This window comes from Lineus longissimus, chromosome 11 (genome assembly GCF_910592395.1).
Source record: "Lineus longissimus chromosome 11, tnLinLong1.2, whole genome shotgun sequence".
Lineage (NCBI taxonomy): Eukaryota > Metazoa > Nemertea > Pilidiophora > Heteronemertea > Lineidae > Lineus > Lineus longissimus.
In genome coordinates, this window is record NC_088318.1 from 1161600 (window position 1) to 1182439 (window position 20840).

General features: G+C 41.4%; 3 protein-coding genes and 1 non-coding gene across 4 annotated transcripts; 1 reads left to right on the forward strand and 3 right to left on the reverse strand.

Moving 5' to 3' along the window:
- Positions 1–562: 562 nt before the first annotated feature.
- On the reverse strand, positions 563–671 carry Trnai-uau (transfer RNA isoleucine (anticodon UAU)). The gene is made up of 2 exons: positions 634–671; positions 563–598 (listed from the first exon to the last, which is right to left on the reverse strand). It is a non-coding gene; the product is annotated as a tRNA-Ile (tRNA).
- Positions 672–5305: 4634 nt separating this feature from the next.
- LOC135496208 (ubiquitin-conjugating enzyme E2 Q2-like) lies at positions 5306–11390 on the reverse strand. The gene is made up of 9 exons (XM_064785388.1): positions 11073–11390; positions 10671–10793; positions 10198–10376; positions 10015–10085; positions 9618–9694; positions 9323–9403; positions 8995–9088; positions 8019–8095; positions 5306–7652 (listed from the first exon to the last, which is right to left on the reverse strand). The coding sequence occupies exons 1-9, from the start codon at positions 11268–11270 to the stop codon at positions 7509–7511; spliced, it is 1044 nt and encodes a 347-aa protein (XP_064641458.1). The 5' UTR covers positions 11271–11390; the 3' UTR covers positions 5306–7508.
- Positions 11391–11653: 263 nt separating this feature from the next.
- LOC135495902 (GPI mannosyltransferase 1-like) lies at positions 11654–14006 on the forward strand. Its single transcript, XM_064784917.1, has 5 exons — positions 11654–11825; positions 12124–12659; positions 12790–13048; positions 13258–13359; positions 13598–14006. Exons 1-5 carry the CDS (start codon positions 11667–11669, stop codon positions 13823–13825), a joined length of 1284 nt encoding a protein of 427 aa, XP_064640987.1. The 5' UTR covers positions 11654–11666; the 3' UTR covers positions 13826–14006.
- A 232-nt stretch (positions 14007–14238) lies between these two features.
- On the reverse strand, positions 14239–20161 carry LOC135495577 (B-cell lymphoma 6 protein homolog). The gene is made up of 5 exons (XM_064784372.1): positions 20013–20161; positions 17433–17576; positions 15652–17055; positions 15303–15386; positions 14239–14952 (listed from the first exon to the last, which is right to left on the reverse strand). The coding sequence occupies exons 1-5, from the start codon at positions 20047–20049 to the stop codon at positions 14705–14707; spliced, it is 1917 nt and encodes a 638-aa protein (XP_064640442.1). The 5' UTR covers positions 20050–20161; the 3' UTR covers positions 14239–14704.
- Between the last annotated feature and the right edge of the window lie 679 nt (positions 20162–20840).

Consider the following 20840-nt stretch of genomic DNA (forward strand, 5'->3'; position numbering starts at 1 on the left):
AATCTATCCACCTTTGCGTCCAATGTCTCCAAAACCTCTAGGACATCTGTCAGCCTCCTAGAGATTTCGTCACACCCGAATTCTAAGTTTTCAGACATAAGTTTATCTAAATAGTCGTCATAAACTGCCGTTTTTGCAGCAGCAAGTTGTGACTCTGCACTCGGCTGACCTGGAACACATTTCGGAAGGGTTGATTGAATATCGTAGAGCTTCATGAAGAGCAGCCTCCGGCAGATCGCCTCATAATCCGCGATCTTCCCCTTCTGTCTCTCAAGGTGTCTCTCAGTACTCTCCAACGAGTTTCGAAACGCTTCTATGAAACGTTCATAAGAAGCTGGCGTCATCTTTCTTCGAATCTGCAACAAGCGTTTCTTCAAAAACACATTCTGTCGTTCCGCGTCAAGATTGAAGAAATCGTCCTTCTCGTCTGCTGCCCGTGCCTTTTCCGGTGTCGCATTTGGCCGTTCTGTTTCACTGTTGTCTTTCGTTTCTGAAATAACCAACAAAAAAAAACATTATCATTTCGAAAGGGGGGGGGGAGTGAATAATGTAGAAAAAGAACTGCCCCAGGTGAGGATCGAACTCACAACCTTCGCATATCTGAGCCTGCCCATATTGGGCTAGTATACTGCTTATAAGTACGACGCGCTGACCGATTGTGCTACTGGGGCAGACGAAGAATTGAGAAGACATTAGAATAGAAACCAGCTCGGGCGGTCTCTTCATGTGCGGTTGTCAATGAGCAGTGATAAAATTGACTCGCGAGGGCCGACGTCTCATTTCACTTCTGACGACTTCTGCCCACTTAATATGATCGGTTGGTGGTATTGTTCATAAAAAGCGCTGACAGAAAACCATACGTTTTGTCAAGATGAACGGTTAAATAAGGATCGACTTACTTTCTTTGCACTTGGTCTCAGTGTTCCTCCTGGTGCCGTCCATCCTGTTACAAGTATCAGCCCTCTTCGCCCGGGTGAAGTACTTGGTCTGCTCCTTCTCCCCCAGACACACCCATTCCTTCCTCAGCATGTCGGCCATGTCGGTGGGGTGGTCAGACTTGTTTAGCTGGTGAAAGCGACGACGCTGCTCACTGGAGACATGCAAAAGAGGTTGATGTGAGGGGTTAGGCGGAGACCTTCCTCAGCATGAAGAGAAACGAAAGTCGTCACACGATTGGTAGGAAGTAATGCTTGAAGCGACACTTGATGTGTTGAAGAAAATACACGGCTGTTTGCTGGTGACGTTCTGGAGGTGTTACTAAAGTGGGCAAAGGAAAAACAGGAAGTCTTTAGCCCAGACTTGATCCTATTGAAAGGGTTAATAAGCCCTTGCTAGCATATGTTGGTTCCTATTTCAAAGGGCACGTTATGCCAAACAAGACGAATTAAGGGGCAATGTCATGGTTCTGGAACTTCTTGACCTCACAATGGTTTGTGCCAACAGCATTAACCCATTCAAGAGTGAATGAACTTCCAACCCTCTCGCCAGACCAATACCATTGCTGGCTCTATCAGCTGACTGAGAGTGGAACGGTCGCCTCTTTATAAGAGACAGTGGGTCTTGGATCACAAGAACGCTAACCTTGACCAGAGAGTACAGGCATGCTGCATGAGCCTGGCATAATTGACGTGGTCGGCTGTGATCTGCTGTCTTCTGTTTGTCCGCGGAGTGTCTGGGAGCGCTTGGGGTTTCCCTCCAAGGCCACCCTTGCCTGTTCCGTCCAACCTATAAAGACAAATACGAAACAAAGTCACATCTTGTTAATCCAGTTCCGAATCAAATTTGTTATTACCTGATGAAATTACCAAACGATGTTTGTTACAGAAAATGAGACAGCCAATTCAACTGCGACGCTACATATGTACACAAACAACTTTGACAACGTCATTGGTCGTAGACTTCGATATCTTGAAGAACACGTACGAAGATTGTTGACAACGTCCGCTCGTTTGGCTTGTTTCGTGCATTGTTTTGCAAATGTGAAATGATGAAAGTTTCGCAGACGATGGATGTACTCACCGCGACGATCGCCTGACTGGAGGAGTTGCCTTCTTCAATGTGGAGACCTTCTTTATGATCAACTTGATCGCCGGGCGGACAGCGTTGCTCTCATCTCCTTCCGTTCTTTTCGCATCACAGCCATCAGATGAGCCTTGTTTGGTTGCCATCTCACCGACTCCCTCTTTTTCATTGTGTTCAGATGTTGGTTGTGCCTCGCTCGTCTGGGAAAAAATCTTATCGCGTGTCTCTATGTCTTCTTGATTGTCTCCGGTGGACGCATCGATCTCATCAAACGGACTCCCGGACTTCATCTCGGCAATGAAGTCTTCATATTTGACTACAACAGGACCATTATCCACGTCTGTTCCTTTGGGTATAACACAGCTATATAGATTCGGCGACGTCTCGGTTGATGCAGGTTTCTTCTGAGCCACGGGCTTCCGTAAGGGGTAGTAGATAAAGTCCTCACAATCTGGCTTCTGCAGCTTGTCTTTCAGTCGGGAGCTCCTGCGGCCCACAGTAGGCTCAATGGTCTCGACCGCTTGGCCAACAGCAACGGCCTGACTTGTGTTTTGCCCAGTTGCCGCACGATCTATTGATTCATCGCCATCATCGTTTAGCGTCTGTTCTGCTCTCTCTTTGCTATTTGAGAAGCTTACGGATGGGACGGAGATTGGTACAGCATCGCTCGGGACAACTTGGTCCGGGCCCCCAGAGGCTGATCCCTGTCCTTCTGTGTCGCTGCAATCATTCGTCTCCAACGGTGCATGACTCGATTTCCCATGAGTTTCTGTCTCGCCATAACCCTGACTGTCGTCAGACAAAAACTTAGTGAAAGACATTTTCAATGCTGTTCCGTTCGCACAGCTCTGTACTACAGTACTCTGGGTGCCCTTGCTGGTTTCCAATGATGGTATCTCATCTACCAGCTTGCAGTCAGGTTGTACCTTGTCTCCAGTGGTCGTACTCCCTTTCTTGCTTTCAGATCCTGGAGTCTCGGGATTCAATGAATCAGTTATCTTAATCTCTGTATTACCAATGGCGTTCTGACTGCTAGTAAATACTGTCGTCTCTGAAGTGGTGATGTCGGTCGTCGGTGGTGAATTTCCACCTGGCATTGACCCTGAGCAATCTGTTCCCGAGGCTTCATTTGCGCCTGGCGTGTAATCTCTTACCGATATTGAAGCTGTCTCTGGAATCACCGCGTCATTTATTCTCGGTGACGAAATTAAACTTCCTGAAATCGCGACACCAGTCTTTCGCGACAGCTTCGTCTCTGAGCTTGGACAGTCATCAGACTCAACGGGCAGTTCGCCTTCGACTGTCAAATCATCTTTCTTCTGATTCCGATCGCACTTTTTCCTATTCATATTTGGTTCCACTGAACCGTTATTCACACGATTCTTTGATCTCAATGACATTCTTGTTGCATTTGCTACCTTGGCAGGCGGATTTAGCTTCGACTTTCTCATCTCCGTCACTTTGGAGGGACAAATGAGACCCTTTTTCATATCCATATCATTTTTCGAAGAGGAATTCGTTGCTTTGGGGTTGTCTCCTTTCACTTTCAGCTCAAAAATCTTGCCAATGTTTGCGCGACCGGCTGCGGCGCGGGTTTTGCCGAACGTTTGTTTAGTCGCTTCGTTCTTGCCTTCATTACGTCCTACATTTGTCGCCTCAGTTTTGCCACACTTCGATACATCGTTACTGCCTTTCTGAGTGGCGCCACTGTCTTCAACGGAAGATTTATCATCGCTAATACATGGAACGTTTTTGACAGGACAGTCCTTTTGAAGTAGAATTTTCTTCTGTTTCGTGTTGAACTGTTTTCCACTGCGCATAAACCTGCGGCCATCACCAAGGATGGGGTACTTTCTCACAGTCCAGTAGTCCTCAAGTTGTCTCAGTTCTCGTCGCTGCCAGTCCTCCGCTGTCACGTCGTGGGCCGAACCAGACGACACACTCTCAGCTGAAAGAAAGATTCACTAAGGGGGGGGGGGCAATCATGGATGACGGGGTCACAAATGTTACAGACTATATAGACTCCCGGGGCAGTCCTGTCCAGTGGTCTTCCCAAACATAGTCGCCTCGTCCCTCCCCAATACACTGCGTCCGGAGTGTACAAATGCATACTGATGGTGTGTCGCCTCACGTGTATCAGCCGATGTAGCGGCATTATTTTGGTGTCACCTTTGGAGCTGCGTGTGATTGAGGATAACGAGATATCTGTAAACCACTTCAAAATATAAAGATTCACATCAATCTTGGATTCACTACACCTCATTTTATAGTACTAACATACCTTCTTGGTCTTCCATCCCTTTTCCTCTCTCATCCGTCGTTTCAGTTGAGGTCTTCGGAACTTTACCTCTGGCGGTGACACATATTGGATGACCATTTGTCACAACCTCATCTTTGTCAGCACAAACAGACGCTGCATCTTTTTGCGGCGGATTCTTGCGCCGGCTTCTGCGCTTCATTGTGAAGCAGGAAATCTAAACTTCCGTGGCTGTCTTTTTGAGAAATTCGATATTATTTGTGCAAACTATGGGAGGACTTTCATCGCATCGTCGGTGGACCTTCGCAATGTGACGTCAGGTCGAGGACAACAGTGGCGTCGTCTTCTTGTTACTTGAATGACGTCGCATCACCAACGTTGTAATAAGTGACCATGGCGGGATAATTTTGGCGGGATAATACAATATGCATGTCTAAGAAATTCATTAGTGTATCTGCTGTCTTTGCGCCCTTTGTGAAATATCGCATGACTGTGCATTTGTCACTATCACAGAACTTACACCAGTTGAGTTTAAGAAACTGAAATTCTTGATCAAATAACGACAGATTGTGACATGCGAAAGTCATTTGCACACAGCCGGGTCGGAGGAGCGAACATTCACCCCGGAATCCAATGCTGCTCTTGGTATCATTGGCAGCTTCGTCCTACTTGCTTTTACCCGTATTACAGATCACTGGATGAAGAATTCATGTGAAGAGTTCCCCTAAGGCCACACCCTTCGAGACAAGATGAAAGTCCAACTCCCAGGGGTCTTGTTCAGTTGAACAACTTTTTTCGAAAGAAAGAAGGAGATCGCACATGTGACTTTCTGTTACAGTTGGCAAGGTACAGGTTGTGACATTGTCTCCAGTTCAGTGACCTTATCCCCATATTCTGGTTGTGATGTCCTTGAAGACAACCTATTTGATCCCCAAGCTCCTGCCTATAGCCTCTTTAAAGAGTGGATATTTTCCTGGAAGAAATCATTCTCAACAGGAGATGAAACACATTAACATTAAGATATAGTTTCATATACAAAATAACAATTTATTAGCAAATGTTGTTCACTTAGAGAATGACATTTACAGTGTGCATAAACTTTCATGCAGTGATCACATCAAGCAAAAATATCATGATCTGAGACGGATGACGCACAGGTGAGAAAAACATCAATTTCAACTTTTTTTTGTACCACATCCCAGGCATGGCCATCTTGACCATCAATGTATTGACACTGCTCAGCTTCAACACAACTCGAGGGCGGAATCTACAGAGGCAATCTGGCTGGAAGTTCAGTATGAGGCTTGCCTGGCATGCTCAATGGGCTGATGTTTCCCCCACGGTACTAATAACTCAGCTCGACAAAATCCCACGGTGGTCAGAAATAACTCATACATAATTGTCAGCAACTGAATGAGTATCATGGAATGTGAACATAAGTGAATGCTTATGTGGCCATCTGATGGAGAGGACAGAACCAATTAAATTGACCTCCATCACAATGACAATAACCACATTAAACCAATTATTCACATGCAAATGGCCAGGGGTTGTTATAACAACGGGGAGTTTTTATAAACAACTAAAGTCACATTCATATCATGTGTCTCCACAAGGAAAAGCAAAATATGCAAAATATATAATTTTTCTGAAAACTTTCAATATTGAAGGCAAAATGCCCTCACACACCAAACTACATTCCATTCCATTGAAAAACAGCAGCACATTTCAATTCACAACAAAATATAAATGAAGTCAACAAATCGTATTGAACTAAAAACGGGGAAAACGCCACTGATAAAAATGGATATGAAAAGAGCATTTGATTCTATTGACTATACTTGACCCGAAAATAAAGGCAGACCAGGCGACACTCATATTTATCCTGTGTACAACCAAACAAAGCCCCACAGCAAAGGCCATCAGGATTTTAAACTATCAATTGCAGCAGTCAAGGTGGGAGTTCAAGGTCTCCTGAAGTAGCTGGCCATCAACTGGTGAAGAATAAATCCTATTTTCTCAAAAGAATTATTGTGACACACAAGTTATCAGCCAAAAGATAACTGCACAGCACATGACACCTGCACTTGATAGCATATCTCTCAAAAGTCTGACTCCTGTCTATTTGAAATGTGGTTTCATTCATCGCAAAGTTGATCTCTGTTAAATTCCCAGCATTCAATTTTCAGGTGGAAAAAATACTTCCTTCGACTGAACAATCATACTGCACCATGATTATCATCTCTTCACTTCATTTTCCTGGCTTCGTGCTTTTCTACCCAATAGTTAGGATATATTACTCTACCCAGCTACAAGTACAACGATACATTTCTTTCAGAAAACTGCTAGAGTGGATGATCCTAGTCACCAGATCGCACAAGATGATTTTCTCCGGCAGTGAAAATCATCAAGTGCGATCTGGATGACGAGGATCAGATACAATGACATGATCACTATGGAAGTGCAAAAAAATAACTCCTTTATCATGATAAGTGAGCAATAAACTGATCTTGGTCCGGAGACCAAGAGGAATATAGGCAGCAGCAGGTGGCCGACTTGGTGGCCGACAGGTTACTCATATATGCACAGTTTAAGTACTGGTTTCTGGTTGAGTAAGTGATGAAAATGTCAAGCATGAACTGTGAGATAGCAGAGACACCTATCTACAACTTTAAGTAACTCAATCCAGCCCACTGCTCCTGCCTATAGTTCCCTTTAAAGGAAACCATTTAAGTTATGTTGGCCTTTAGGGGCGAAAGGTGACTCTGGAATACCTCAAATAAATAAGGTGAAATGTTTTCAGTCATGATCAAAACCAGATCAACAATTGTTGCACATCTATTGGAGCACAAGCTGGCTCATTTGTGAGAATGACCAAGGGCGCTCACTCACTCCTCTCCCAAGCATCAAACACACATAAATCAAATTCAAAATCAGACTAAAGCCAACATTATAAAGCCTTGAGAAAGTTGGAATCAGACAATCTCAGTTCACACAGACTTTATTAGGGGAAGATAATTCTTGGGGAAAAGAACCCTACTTCTTCCTACTCCTACCCTACCCAGAAGAGTTAACATCATGCAAGAAACATATGGCATAAGAAGCAGGACCCTTATCCTCCCCCCCCCCTGCTGGCTCTCACTTTTCATCCACAGCAGGTTCGGATGAGAGCCCAGGAAAACTCGATCAAGTTCGAATTCCCACTCATATCACCCATACTGGCTTAGTCTTATTTGTTCCATCCATATTTTTGAACCATGCGCTCGAATGCTTGCTTGGCCTCGACCTCATCATATGGCTTGTCTGGCTCACGTGGACACAGGCGAGTATTTGGATCACTTAAGATTTCACTTCGGATCTGAACGAGGATTCCCTGAAATACAAACACAATCAATAAATTCCTCACATTTAAGTTAAACTTACAAGAACTACTGTAGGTTTGCACCCCTCTTGTAAGTGAACATCACTGAATTTGTAAGTTGATCCAAGGTCTGGTCGAGTTATTCAAACTTTTCAGGTTATGGGGGTTTGAATCTACAGCAGGTAACACAATTACTGCTAGAGTGGTATAAGCTTGTCCAGGCACAAGCACTTTGCAACCAACTGACACCAACACTGTAGAATCCAAAGGAGCTGAGGCACCTAATACACTGTCGTAGAGTGTGTAGGTTATACAGCTATGCAAAAGTGCTCTGCTGCAGGCTTTTCTTGGCATCACTAAAACAGTTGTTACTCTTACCTCTAAATCATTCGTAGGCACCCAACCTGACTGAGTTAGCAACTGCATACATATGCTGCCCCCTATTGTTATGTGTCCTGAAATAGACAAGACAAGATGACTGAAATATCAAATTTATGAAGAAAGTCGCCAAACTGAAGAGAACAGGGTGTCATGTGATTGTAATCTCATGAGGCAAGTCTCAAACCTAGGACAACACCCATGATCAAGCGATATGACAAGGATCCCATTCAGCCTCAGTTCCCGGCTTTGTCTCGGCAAACACAAATTGTAATAGAATGTAATTTGATGCATCTTATCCATCCAACTATCCAAAACAAAATTCATGTTTTTCTGATAGTCTCAACATTAAACCAAGTATCCCAACATCATGTTGATTTATGCGGGACAATTATGGTGACTCACAAATTGAGTCCCGTTATCTAATTGCATAATGTGTTAATGGTAGTGCTTCCATCTCTAGACCAAGCCTTTAACTAAAACTGGAGAATCTGACCAAAATATGTGCAAAATTCCCAAAATAAAAAATGACTTGATGAAATAATTGGTTATAACATTTCATTATAAACTGCAATAATGAAGGAAGAGGTCATTGACCAAACACTGTGCGGTTTCTTTCTTATGAATTCTGCAATCTTCCAACAAAACAGTATGCAATGTACAAATACCCATACCACGAAATTAAAGCAGACTGTTTAGAACCTCATCTGGTTGCTTGGCAGCTAGCGGTTACGGACGGAAAGGTTGGACGGAATAAAAACTCCTTTCCATAAATTTTGGACCGCCAAGGTAGCCACCATATAGGCATCTTGGCTGATATACTCAAAGAATGTTAGATCAGTGTTATCAAAAACTCATTACTTCAACGTAATGGGTTTTTAGTGTTATGCTAAGCAGACACCATGTTTCTTTAAATAAGTTCCAGTGTCCCTGTCCAATCATATTCCCAACTGAGTCTATCTATTTTACAACATACCCGTTAAAAACTTGAATCTTGGTCTAACAATTCGAACAAATGGTGGCCCCATTGGGTAGTCTCTTGGGAACTTCATCTCCAAGAGTATAACTGCCTGAAGAATAGAGGTTAAGATATGAAGTAAGCCAATCTGGACTTGGGTTTCTATAGATGTACAACAGTCACTGTAATCAGTTAATTGGCGAGTCATCTTAGGATCAACTTGATTGTTTACTGTAACTGACACTCAAACATGACTGTATATCCTTGTGACGCCTCAGTGACAATAAGGAGACCACTGCGAGATGATACACGATCACCAAAATTCTTTCATGATACTAAAACCTACCTCCTTTTTGTATTTGGAGGCAAAGCCTTGTAAATCTCTTCCAAGGGGGGTATCTTTTGGTAGGTCTGTCAATTTCACATCCTAGAATAATAAAGAGTGAAGTTTGAATCACAGAATTTAAAAAAAATTATGTTAACCATAAACTCGAATGGTCACTAAGGTTAGGATTGGTCAATTCTTTTCCAAGGGCCATCTGTTTCATCAGACCTCATTTGATACAATACAATACAGGATTTCATTCCATGATTACATGTTATACAACAGGTTTTATTGCCAATTAGTAACGATGTCTTACCCATATAAATATATTGTCCCCTCTTGGACTTCCTTCTATACCAAATTTACAAGCATTTGTCTTCATATTTTTTAAATCTGGAAAAAAAACATTACATGCAATGAACAGAAAAAAAGAAATACTGATACTCAATCAAGGAAGTTATTCACAAATTGGAACAACACGTTATTATCTCACTCTAGCATAGTCGATGAATAACATGAAGAAGTGGTCCTGACAGTAGGCACCAATTCAGGAATATTACAAATCCTCACATTTATTCCATATTCCAAGACTTCAAACAAGAGAACTGGTCATAATCTGTTACCATCATCTTTTTCACCATCTTTGCAATATTTCAGTAGTCGTTTTAGGCTACATCAGCATGCAGAATTAAAATGAAAGGAAACCCTCTAACCTTTTGTAAGTCTATATACAGCAGTTTTGCTTCCACCACCAGTAAAGAATTTATCAGCTGATTCCTCATCCCTGAAAAACATGACAATATTTCTCAGGTTTGTGTGATCGTATCATCATATTTAAAAAGAGAGCTTAATCTTAGCAATAAACTGAAATGATTCCAGAGTTTAATAGCACATACTCATCGGGTAACTGGACTGTGTTGTCAGACTCAGCATCGTGGTCAACATCCTGATAGTATCCATCATCTTCATCATCTTCGTCATCATTATCATCTTCTCCCAAGAAGTCACTATCGTTGGCGCTATCGTGATCTGCCTCTTTCTCAGCAGGTGGCGTCACTTTTGCTCCAATTTTATACTGTAAGTGAAAGAACTAAAACATTACAACTCTTTCTTGGGAATATTTCATTTGAAGAGTCAAGAATCAAGTACGGAAATAATGCATGTGTGCAAACTTCCTGGTCTTCTTCTGCACTCAGTAGGTTATGCTTTTACATCATTTGTCGTAAGGAAGGTGGAATTACATACTTTGAGACCTGTGCCTTCCCAGACTGTCCACAAGTGCTCTGTATGTATCTCTGTAGGCCTACCTGGTAACTTTACACTTCGCAAAAACAGTTCACCCTGTTCTTGTCACAATAACTTTAGTTACCTGTTTGAAGGTTTTGTTGACATTCTCTAAAACCTCTTCTATCTTTTTCTCTTTGCACGACTGTATGTAATCCTGGACATGAAGAAGCCGTGGTATGACACTGTTGTCATCACTCCAAACAACCTGTAAACAAGAAAACTCAGTTCCATATTTTCCTTTTGTTGCAGTTTGTGCACTTGACTTACTAAATCAAACCGAACTTAACTACATCAATCATTCATGCAGAAAGATAATCATGGCATTAGTCATTAGTGGCAATAACGATAATGGGAGATTCTTGGCAAAATTGGGTGCCCAGCCCCGACTTTGAGAAGAAAAATGACATGCCAAGAGAACACCCTCCCCTTCTTTTGTCCATCATCTTTGGGAACGACAGGACAACACAAATCAATGAGAATTTACCCAAGATCCGTCTGACTCTTTTGGTGGGACAATATAGAATGTATCACCACTATCTGCGAGACTGAAAATGAGCTTTCTCTCCTCATCAACAGATGTCACAAAACCGAATGAGGATTTGGCTTCTTTCTTTGTCCACGATTCAGCTTTTTGTTGGATTGTGTGAAAATCTAAGATTTTTCCTGTGAAGTTTGAAGCCATTTTCAATTCAATAGCAAGAGCTTTATCAATGTCTTCCTCATAAGTTCGAAACCTTTCAATGAAACTCGATATTTTAGGCAAAAAACGGAATGTAAACCTATCTTGGGGAATCCCACAAGATAGTTGCGTACATATGTACATGAATCGACTCCGCCAATCAGAGAGCTTGTTACTATCGTCAAAAACCAAAATAAGTCTTTTTGATTAATATTCTTCATTTTCTGATCAATTGATAACTTTACAAAACTATTCTTTCAATTACTCCCATTTAAATCTATTTAATACACTCTATGATTGTAACGAATGGCAAATATCTGAGAATTTTGTATAGGATTATTGACTTTATAAATTTCTTGGAACTAGAAATTCGCCAGCGTCAACATGGCGGCCCAAAATATGTTTTTTCAGAAATCTCTAACTTTCTACGCGTTTATTGCCACTTTTGTGAGGATTTTATTCATGATGTATGGGGAATGGCAAGACAGGACCATGGTTGTCAAGTTCACTGATGTTGATTATTATGTGTTCACTGATGCAGCAAGATATATGGCAAATGTTAGTTTTATCCGACAATCAAACTGTGATATTTCCACAGAATGTTCTGTTGTTTGGATCTAATTCCAGACACTCACCTATTTGGTTATTGTCATTCTTTACTCTTCTGGTAATCTTTGTTCTTGTTTTATTGACCACATGATGTAGAATTGCGAGTAATGACTGATGAGCTAAATAAATTACTGTGTCGCTCTGTCACCTATAGTATAGGCTATGGCCATACAATTTGGCGATATGCCATGTGACTGTGATCGATATACTTAGTAACTAACTAACTTACTGTAATATGTATTTTCAGGGCAGATCGCCATATCTTCGGGCCACATATCGGTACACTCCACTTCTGGCTGCAGCCTTGCTACCCAACATCTGGATCACAATGTTCTTTGGAAAGCTTCTATTCATCACATGTGATGTCGCCACTGGTGTTCTCATCCACAGTCTGTGCCTCAAAAGATTCTGTAGTGAAGAGACAGCTATTTTCACTTCACTTATATGGTTGATGAACCCCATGCCAGTGACAGTTTCCAGTCGAGGAAATGCAGAATCCATCCTTTCATTATTGGTGCTATTGACGCTAGTGTTGCTGATGAGTCGGAGGACAGTCCTAGCTGCCATTGTCTATGGATTATCTGTGCATATTAAGATATACCCAGTGACTTACGCTCTGCCAATTTATCTCTTTCTGAACACTGACTATGACCAAAAATGTACAAGAAGAGATATGACATTAACAGGATTTCTAAAGGATCTCCTCCCAGGGAAGACACGTTTCCTGTTTATTGGAATATCTGTGTCAACATTCCTGGCTGTGACTGGAATCTGCTACCACTTGTAAGTGTAAAGTACACTCTGCTTTCATAATAATTTATTTACATCTGAATGTGACATGTTGCTACTTGGATGTCTAGTTTGTTCCGATATTTGAACTCTTACTACAGCATAAAACACTGAATGTTTTCAGGTATGGATTCCAGTTCCTTCAAGAGACTTACCTCCACCATGTGACCAGGCGAGACACCCGTCACAACTTCTCTGTCTATTTCTACATGCTGTACCTGACCGGTGAAAGCTCCTCTTCCCTTCTTCTCGGACTGATGGCATTCATTCCACAAATGGGGCTGCTAGTTATCCTGTCCTTCAGATATTATCAAGATCTACCGTTCTGCTGTTTCCTGCACACTTTGATATTCGTCACATTTAACAAAGTCTGCACTTCTCAGGTAATCATTAAACTCATCTTATCATGGGACTTTGTCCTGACTAACTTTGGAGAAATGTGAAAAAAAATCGAACGCCACAGAAGCTCTTTGTGCAATTTGAGATAGAAACTGTAAATTCCACTAGGTCAACTATAGAGAAGACTTTATCAGACAACTAGTCAGTTTCATGAGACAATACAATCAACTAATCCATTTCTATTCTGTTTCAGTACTTTTTGTGGTACCTGTGTTTGCTCCCTGTAGTCATCCCAACATTAGCCACTGGTGCGAAGAGTGCTATTGCCATGATAGCAGCTTGGTTTCTGGCTCAGGTTGGTACATTGCTAAAGTTGGTTCACTGTAGTGTAATGAAAGGCCAAGAGTTGATCCCAAAGTGCTATCTCTACATCTGGAATCCTTTCAGAAGACATGCACAGTGTAAATGATGGTCATCATCATCCACCAGGAAGAGCTCAAAAGAACAAATATTACAAGCTCACAGCATAACATTTTACTGTTTTTTAACGGTGAAATTGATACATTTTAAACTGTGCAATATCTTCATTTCAGGCCTTATGGTTGCTCCCAGCCTACTTTGTGGAATTCAGGGGACAGGACACCTTCATTTTCATCTGGCTTGCAGGGCTTCTCTTCTTCACTGTCAACATTGGGATTACTGGACAACTTATTCAAGACTACAGACATTGTCCTGTGTTTGTTGATGGGAAACTTCACCAGGAAAAAGTCGAGTTCTCATATCCTAAAATTCTGTTTCCATCGAAGAAAAAAGGACTGTGATTCTGATTTGACGCCAGCTCATGCTCCCTGGCTTTGGAATGTTCTAGCCACCTTAACAGGAAATGTAAGGATTTGCCATAGATTTCTTTTCCATTCATTTTGATTGATTGCATGAATATGTAAAAGTATGTATATGTGATTAATACATGAATAAAAACCATTTATTTTTTGGAAAAAAACACGATTTGTTTGCTTAAGTGAGTGTTAAAATTCTTCTGTGTGGCTCAGTTAAAAGATGAATACAGTTGTAAATCAATTTGTAGCCATGCAAACTTGGGAGGAATTTAAAAGTTTGTCTCAACTGATGAGCTGATATGTCTCAACGTTTCCTCGGTTCTTCTTGAAGATAAGGACGTCTGCCTGTTCCCAAACGATGACCATGAAAGACAACTACAAGAATTTACTTTCAAGTTCTTGTTCTATATTTGAAATATACTGTGAACAACATATACCTTCTCATAAATATCTCTGAACATGATGATTTACACTAATCCATGCTTCAATCTAAAACGGATTCTCACTCAAACTCAAAAGCGAAAATACATTATAAAAAATCTGATCACAAAAATTCATTCTTTGTAACCAACTGGAGCACACAATGCTCAGCTACCTGTAACCAACTTGAGCACACAATGCTCAGCTACCTGTAACCAACTGGAGCACACAATGCTCAGCTACCTGTAACCAACTTGAGCACACAATGCTCAGCTACCTGGTATATTAGAAATTGTTCCTCTGCTGTACAATTAATTAAGTTTAAAAGCATGACAACTCAAAAATTTTCATTTTAACTGAGTTCTTCAGATTCTTATGCTCATTCACAAAGTCAGCCAGTAGTCTCATCTCTTTAACCATTCATACAACATTAAAATACCATGACTAAGTGCCGTCATTAGAAGTGTCGGGAAACTCCTTTGACTGTTCATCCCCCGACACAGACTGAAGATCTATCGCAGCACCATGCTGGTCTTTACGATGATTATTCAACTGGATCGGCTGGTTGAAAACCTTCCCGCAAATACTACATCCCATCTGCTTGCCGCTGTGATGACGTTTCAGATGTATCTTTAACGTGCTGTTCTGGGCCGTGGCATATTCACAAAACGTACACTTGAACGGCTTTTCACCTGTAAACGAATAACATTTTGAGTTTTATCAGACAGAACCAACATCCTAATCTTGCACTCTAAAAGCCCCGTCAGGCTTTCCTGGAATGAGAAGAACCAGTCCTACTCACTTTCGTATCCTAGTCTAACACACACTTTGTTGGGTGTTGAGGTTCATTCCGACCCATCAATTACACATTTTGCTGTGATCACTTGCCCTGGCGCATCCTTTCCTAGCAACATGCACATGTACTGTGGAGTGGACAGTGAGATGGTTTTTACATTTTCATCCCCTTCTGCTGAATATCTGTTATTTTGAAACGAACAACATTTTCTGTTTTTTCTGGCTCGCTCATAGAACAACATCTTACCTGTGTGTATTCTAATATGAACTTTTAGATGACTTCTCTCGACGGTTGAGTAATCACATTGTCCACATTTATAAGGTTTGATGCCTGGAATACATAACATTCACAAGCTTAGACACAAAATCAATCTTAGTCTTAGCAGTCTCTGTGAACAGAGGGTCAAAAGTTTGAGCCCTGCTGGTATTCTCTTTCTGATGCTAACGATAGCTGTCAGCTAGTTAAATATAAGATATGAGGTACAAACTGCCTCCTCGCCAGGGGCCCGACATTAGAGAGAGGAGTTTGGATGTACAGAGTGTCTCACAAGCCAATTTTGGTCGGATGACACTATAAAAAACTTTGTCGTACTAACCTGTGTGTTTACTTAAGTGTTTCTTGAGATGGATCCTCTGGTTGAACGAGTTTCCACATTCGTCACATTTGAAGGGACGAGATGTTGGGTAGCGACGTTTCTTGCCACTGGCGCGTAAATCTAGCGATTCATCACTGACGGACTTGGAATCCTGTGGAGAACCTGGAGAAGAGAACGTAAGGCTCGCCCCAGGGTCGTGTTGCGAGATTCCATTACTTGAAAGAGTCTGTGTGAAAGGCTTGGAAGAGGTGATGAAGAACTTCTGAGCTTTGTCACTACCATTGGTACTGAAGTTAATACTGGTGATGTTTTCTTGCTGATTAAGTTGTGGCGATGTTTGTGAGTTCAGTAAGTAGGGAAAGGTTAGCACAGCAGGTAATGAGTCTGGGGTGTGGTTAGTGGGACGTGGTGCTAAAGGCGTCACCACAGACGGCAGTACAGTTGGCGTTGGAAACACCGGCTGATTTTGAGGTGGAATGGTAACAGTACTCCCAGGCTGAATGATCATCGAGCCTTTGCTCGTACAGGACGTTCCTGAAGTTTGTTGCAAACCAGAATTAGCACTGATCATCACTGATTTGTTACTGACTGTGACTGTCCGGCTGAATTGATCATCTTGATCGGCAGGCATTGGTGACCCCTCTGGTGTGTCCTGAAACTCATCACTAACGTCCATATTCGATTCTGTAACATCGATGAAAATAGTATCATTGTTGCTACTAATGCTGTATTGACGGTCAGCAGCCCTTCTCTGTAGCTCTCCCGCTCTCCGTTGCTCTCCAGCACGGCGTTTCTGACTCCGAGTTGACACTCCTGATTGACCAGACGGCATGTGTTTTGATTCCATATGTTGTTTACGTTTCTTTGGCACAATAGCACTGCAGCACTTCTTAGGTTTCTCATGCGTCCCAGGCATTATTGTTATACAACAATTCTGATCATCACAACATTTCATTTCAGCACAATTTTCAGAATTACACTTCCCGTCAGTACAGATCTGCATCGCGTCAGTTTGAGTTTCTGTACTAGTGACCATGACTGTTGTGCCCTCTTTAGAGCGTTCACCACGAACGTCCTCATCTTGCAGCTTCTCTACCTGGATATCCTGAATATCCGACGGCGATATATCGTCAAATGTATCACCCAGTCCCAGCATGCAAAGCGATCGCACATCAACACCTGTTTGTTGGACAGAAGTAAGTGTGCCACTGGATGTTGTCACTGGTGGTCTGTGTGATGTCTGCACATGAATAGATTCAATTCCCGGCGTGTATAACTGTAACGCTGTATAAATGTTGGGGATGTGTCGCGTCTGGACATGTTGCAGCAGCGCCCAGGCCGTGGCAAACTGTTCTTTACACTCCTTGATCTGGCAGATGAGGCGGTAGTAGAGGTCAGCAGAATCTGCAAGAACAACAATGATGGACGCCTTATGGTAAATGGGTTAAAGGTCAAAGGTCAAGGAGCCCTGTGATAGTTGACGGTGATTCTCACTATAGACATGATATCAGCCTACGATGGAAAAGGAAAGCATTGATCATGTTTTGAAACTTGTCTTTTCCTAGAAATTAACCGCAAAGGTCTACTGACAATGACTCAGCAAAGCTCAGTAGAATTCCACAATTAGAACTTTTCTGTTGTTGTGTAAAAAAGATTATCTCTTCTATCCTATTGTGTAACCATTTTGCCAACACATGTCAATACCGTCATACGAAACGTTTGTAAAGAACTGACAACTAAATAGGCCACACTTTACTGAAAGATGGGTGTAACATACTCACCAGCAGTACTTGTATCATCACAGTCCAGCTTCTTGTGACGCATGAACGAGACGATGTTAGAGAGGAGGAACTCTTTCTGGCATGAGCCACACGTCAGGAAGTCCACCTGCCTGAGGTCATGCATGTTGCCAACGACCATGCAATCTGAAAGAAACAAATGTTTTCTATAAAAGTCTGGCTTTTATTCCCAATTCATACCATTCAGTAAAGGCAAAACACTCCTGTTCCAGTTGTTGTAGCTAGCTACATTCAAGGAATCAAGTACCACTAAGTATCTTTGAATCTGACCAAGAAAATCCCCAGTGCTAAAGATCTCCTTGAACTGACCACAGTAATCGCTTGATTTTGGAAAAACAACCCTCCTTAAGGTAAAATGACCTCCCATCTTTGAGACATTTGGCTGTGTCTATGGTAATACAACAACGGATGCTTAGTTTTAAAGAATAATTTAGAGTGAATGTGATTTACAATAGGTAAATAAGATGTTTTATGATTTTTAAAAATAAACAGCCAGCATAAAATGGGTTGTTTTTGAATTAACAATAATGAACCACGGTTCCAGAACTTGTCCGTTTTTACTTATTTAGAGTTTTTATTCTTCACCATTTCATCCGACCAGAAGCAAACGTACCTCCGATTATTAGCTGAAAAACATGGCATCAACTCCCCAAGATGTGGGTCAAATGCCAATTTCACCATCTGCCAAAATATCTTTCATTGTGAACATAATCAAAGGGAACAGTCGTGTGCAGAACAACACAATTGTCCTCAGCAAAAGAAAAACATTTTGCTCACGTTACACTTTTCTGCAACTCGCCAAATTTCACCGCATCACTGCAGGATTTGCACCCTGAGCACAAAATAGTGTTCCGCTAGTGCCGAGATGTGAACAGGGTGAAGGAGCACTTGCCATGTAGAAGCCTACTTGAAACACTTCAATTACATGCCCGCATCAAATGTATTCAAATCGATTCATTAAAATGATGTTAGGCATGGGAATTTTAATGTAGTCTTAACTGATTATGCGTCTGTTATCATAGGATCTCATAATTACTCCAACTTTCACCTTCATATGAAACCATTCTGTCTATGAAAATATTAGAACAGCAGAACCTCTCTATTTTAGGACACCCTCAGGACTGAAACTGTAGTCCTATATTGAAAGGTGCCATCATAGAGGTTGAATTCAATGGAAAATGACCATGAGACCAGGGCAGGGTGTCCTTGATAAAAAGGTGTCCGCTAAGGGAGGTTCTACTGTATAACACGTGAACATCGGCAGAAAGGTTAGGGACTTTCAGAACGAGCAAAACTGACAATGTGACAACGTATTTTGAACAATCATTCACAGATCTCAAGCTGGTCACATGTTCCCACCTCACTCCTTGAACACATTCTTCTTTTCAATGAATTTCCTGGGATGGGAGAAGTTACACCCCACCTCGTTTTAATCATCATTAATCCATTATTGTCATCACTGAGGTCATTGACGTCATTACACACCCAAACTGACTGTTGTCATACTTTTTAATCAGATTATCAAAATATCATTTACATAATATGTACAAGGATACTCAATCATGTGATATGAATTGTTTACAAGATAATGGGTGATATGAATAAAGACAAGCAAGTGCTTTTATCTTAAACTCCATGTGCATTTACACTAGGCCTTTCTGTACAAAATTGAAGTGAAAATGTTTACTAGACTTTATTCATATCACCAATTGATTTAGAAATGTATAAAACTTTTTTTCATTGCATGATCAGTTGTACCAGTTAATCTCTACAGTATAAAAGTTAAAACTTTATATTGCTGCACAAAAAAGAATTAGCTCTCCACACTATGGTTGGACGCACTCAGCTGAATGTGATGACCAACAAGAATGTTCATTAACCGAGGATGATTGCCTAAGGATATTGACAGTCAACAGAAGACAACCTAAAGATGTCCTAACAGTCCGTTAACCTTCAGAGACATCCAGTAGTTGAAGACAACAGGCCAATCTCTGAAGACTATGTCTTTCTTGGTATTGGGATCACTAAGCATTGTCACAGCCTAGGACTACACTCAAACCAGTCATTAAAGATGCCTGACTAGCACATTGAAGACATCATCAAGTATGTCTCTATACAGTCACAACCTATCAGCGAGGACATCCTTCGACTGAAGACAACATGAACAGAGTGTCCAGTCAGTGAGCCACAACCTAAGACAATTCAAGAGTTGGCTGAAAATGACGTACAATAACGGAATGTCAAGTCACAACCTATTAGGACAATCCTTAGATTGAAGACGATCTATCGAGGACGTCATACCATCCATCAAGGACATCCAAGGCCAATAGGATAACTCTAAGTAGGCCTACAACAAATAAATGAAACAATAGCAAGAATCATTGTACTGGTAAACAGTGTGGTTATCCAAATGCTAACACACTGGAAACCCATTGAAAACCATTGCAACACTGTATACGCATAGTCGTGTGTATACCATGTACACGGTGTGTAGTGCTGAGACAGTGCACACTGACATAGTTGAGTTAGGGAAGATGGAAATTCAGAAAGTCGGGAGCTCACCTGGACCTTCTGGTCCCCGACTCCTTATTTTGGACATCTTGATCGCCTTGTCAGCATACGATCTTTGACTTTATTAAGCAATAAATCGGGAAACGAACAGAGCAGAATGTCACCAACAACATTCTTCGAAAAAAACACAAATTTGCACTCGGGACCAATATTTCCCCATTGACCAGTGGAGCCACCTTTCGGATTTATGACAAACTGGACGAAAGTGTCTTCACAGAAGTGTCTTCATGGTTGTGACAAAGATACCTGGGCCATTAGAACAGCACAATCCGTTGCCCTGCTCAGCTTTAGTAAGATATGATAACATGGATAATATCATCTGAGATTGATTGAAGTAATTATATGATAGATAATGTGAGTTCCTTTGGTCCCATATCCATGCAGCTGACCTACCTGCGTTGCGTTTTTATCCATCCTTTGTGAAAAGAGAAGGACCGATGTTCACTGTCACAGCAGTTTGGTGCTGTTGCTATGTTATGGGAGAGTAGGGGTATAACTTGTACAACCTAAAATCAAAAATAACATCCAGCCAGACACAAATTTCAAATATATAAAATTTATTTCACAAGACAATAAGAATCCATTTTGTCTAAAAACATTTCATTTGGTCGGCAAAATGTATCCATCATTTCGCAAATACAAAAATAAATACACCTCAAATTCTTCTACATATTATTTTGCATAAAATATACACAAGAGCAGGTTGTGTTCAGTTGGCAGTGATTGATGTCTCATGGACAAGGCAGGACACAACTGTACTGATTCAATGATGCTCGACACTAAGCCAAGTAATTATCCTGGCATTTAATGAGACAAACA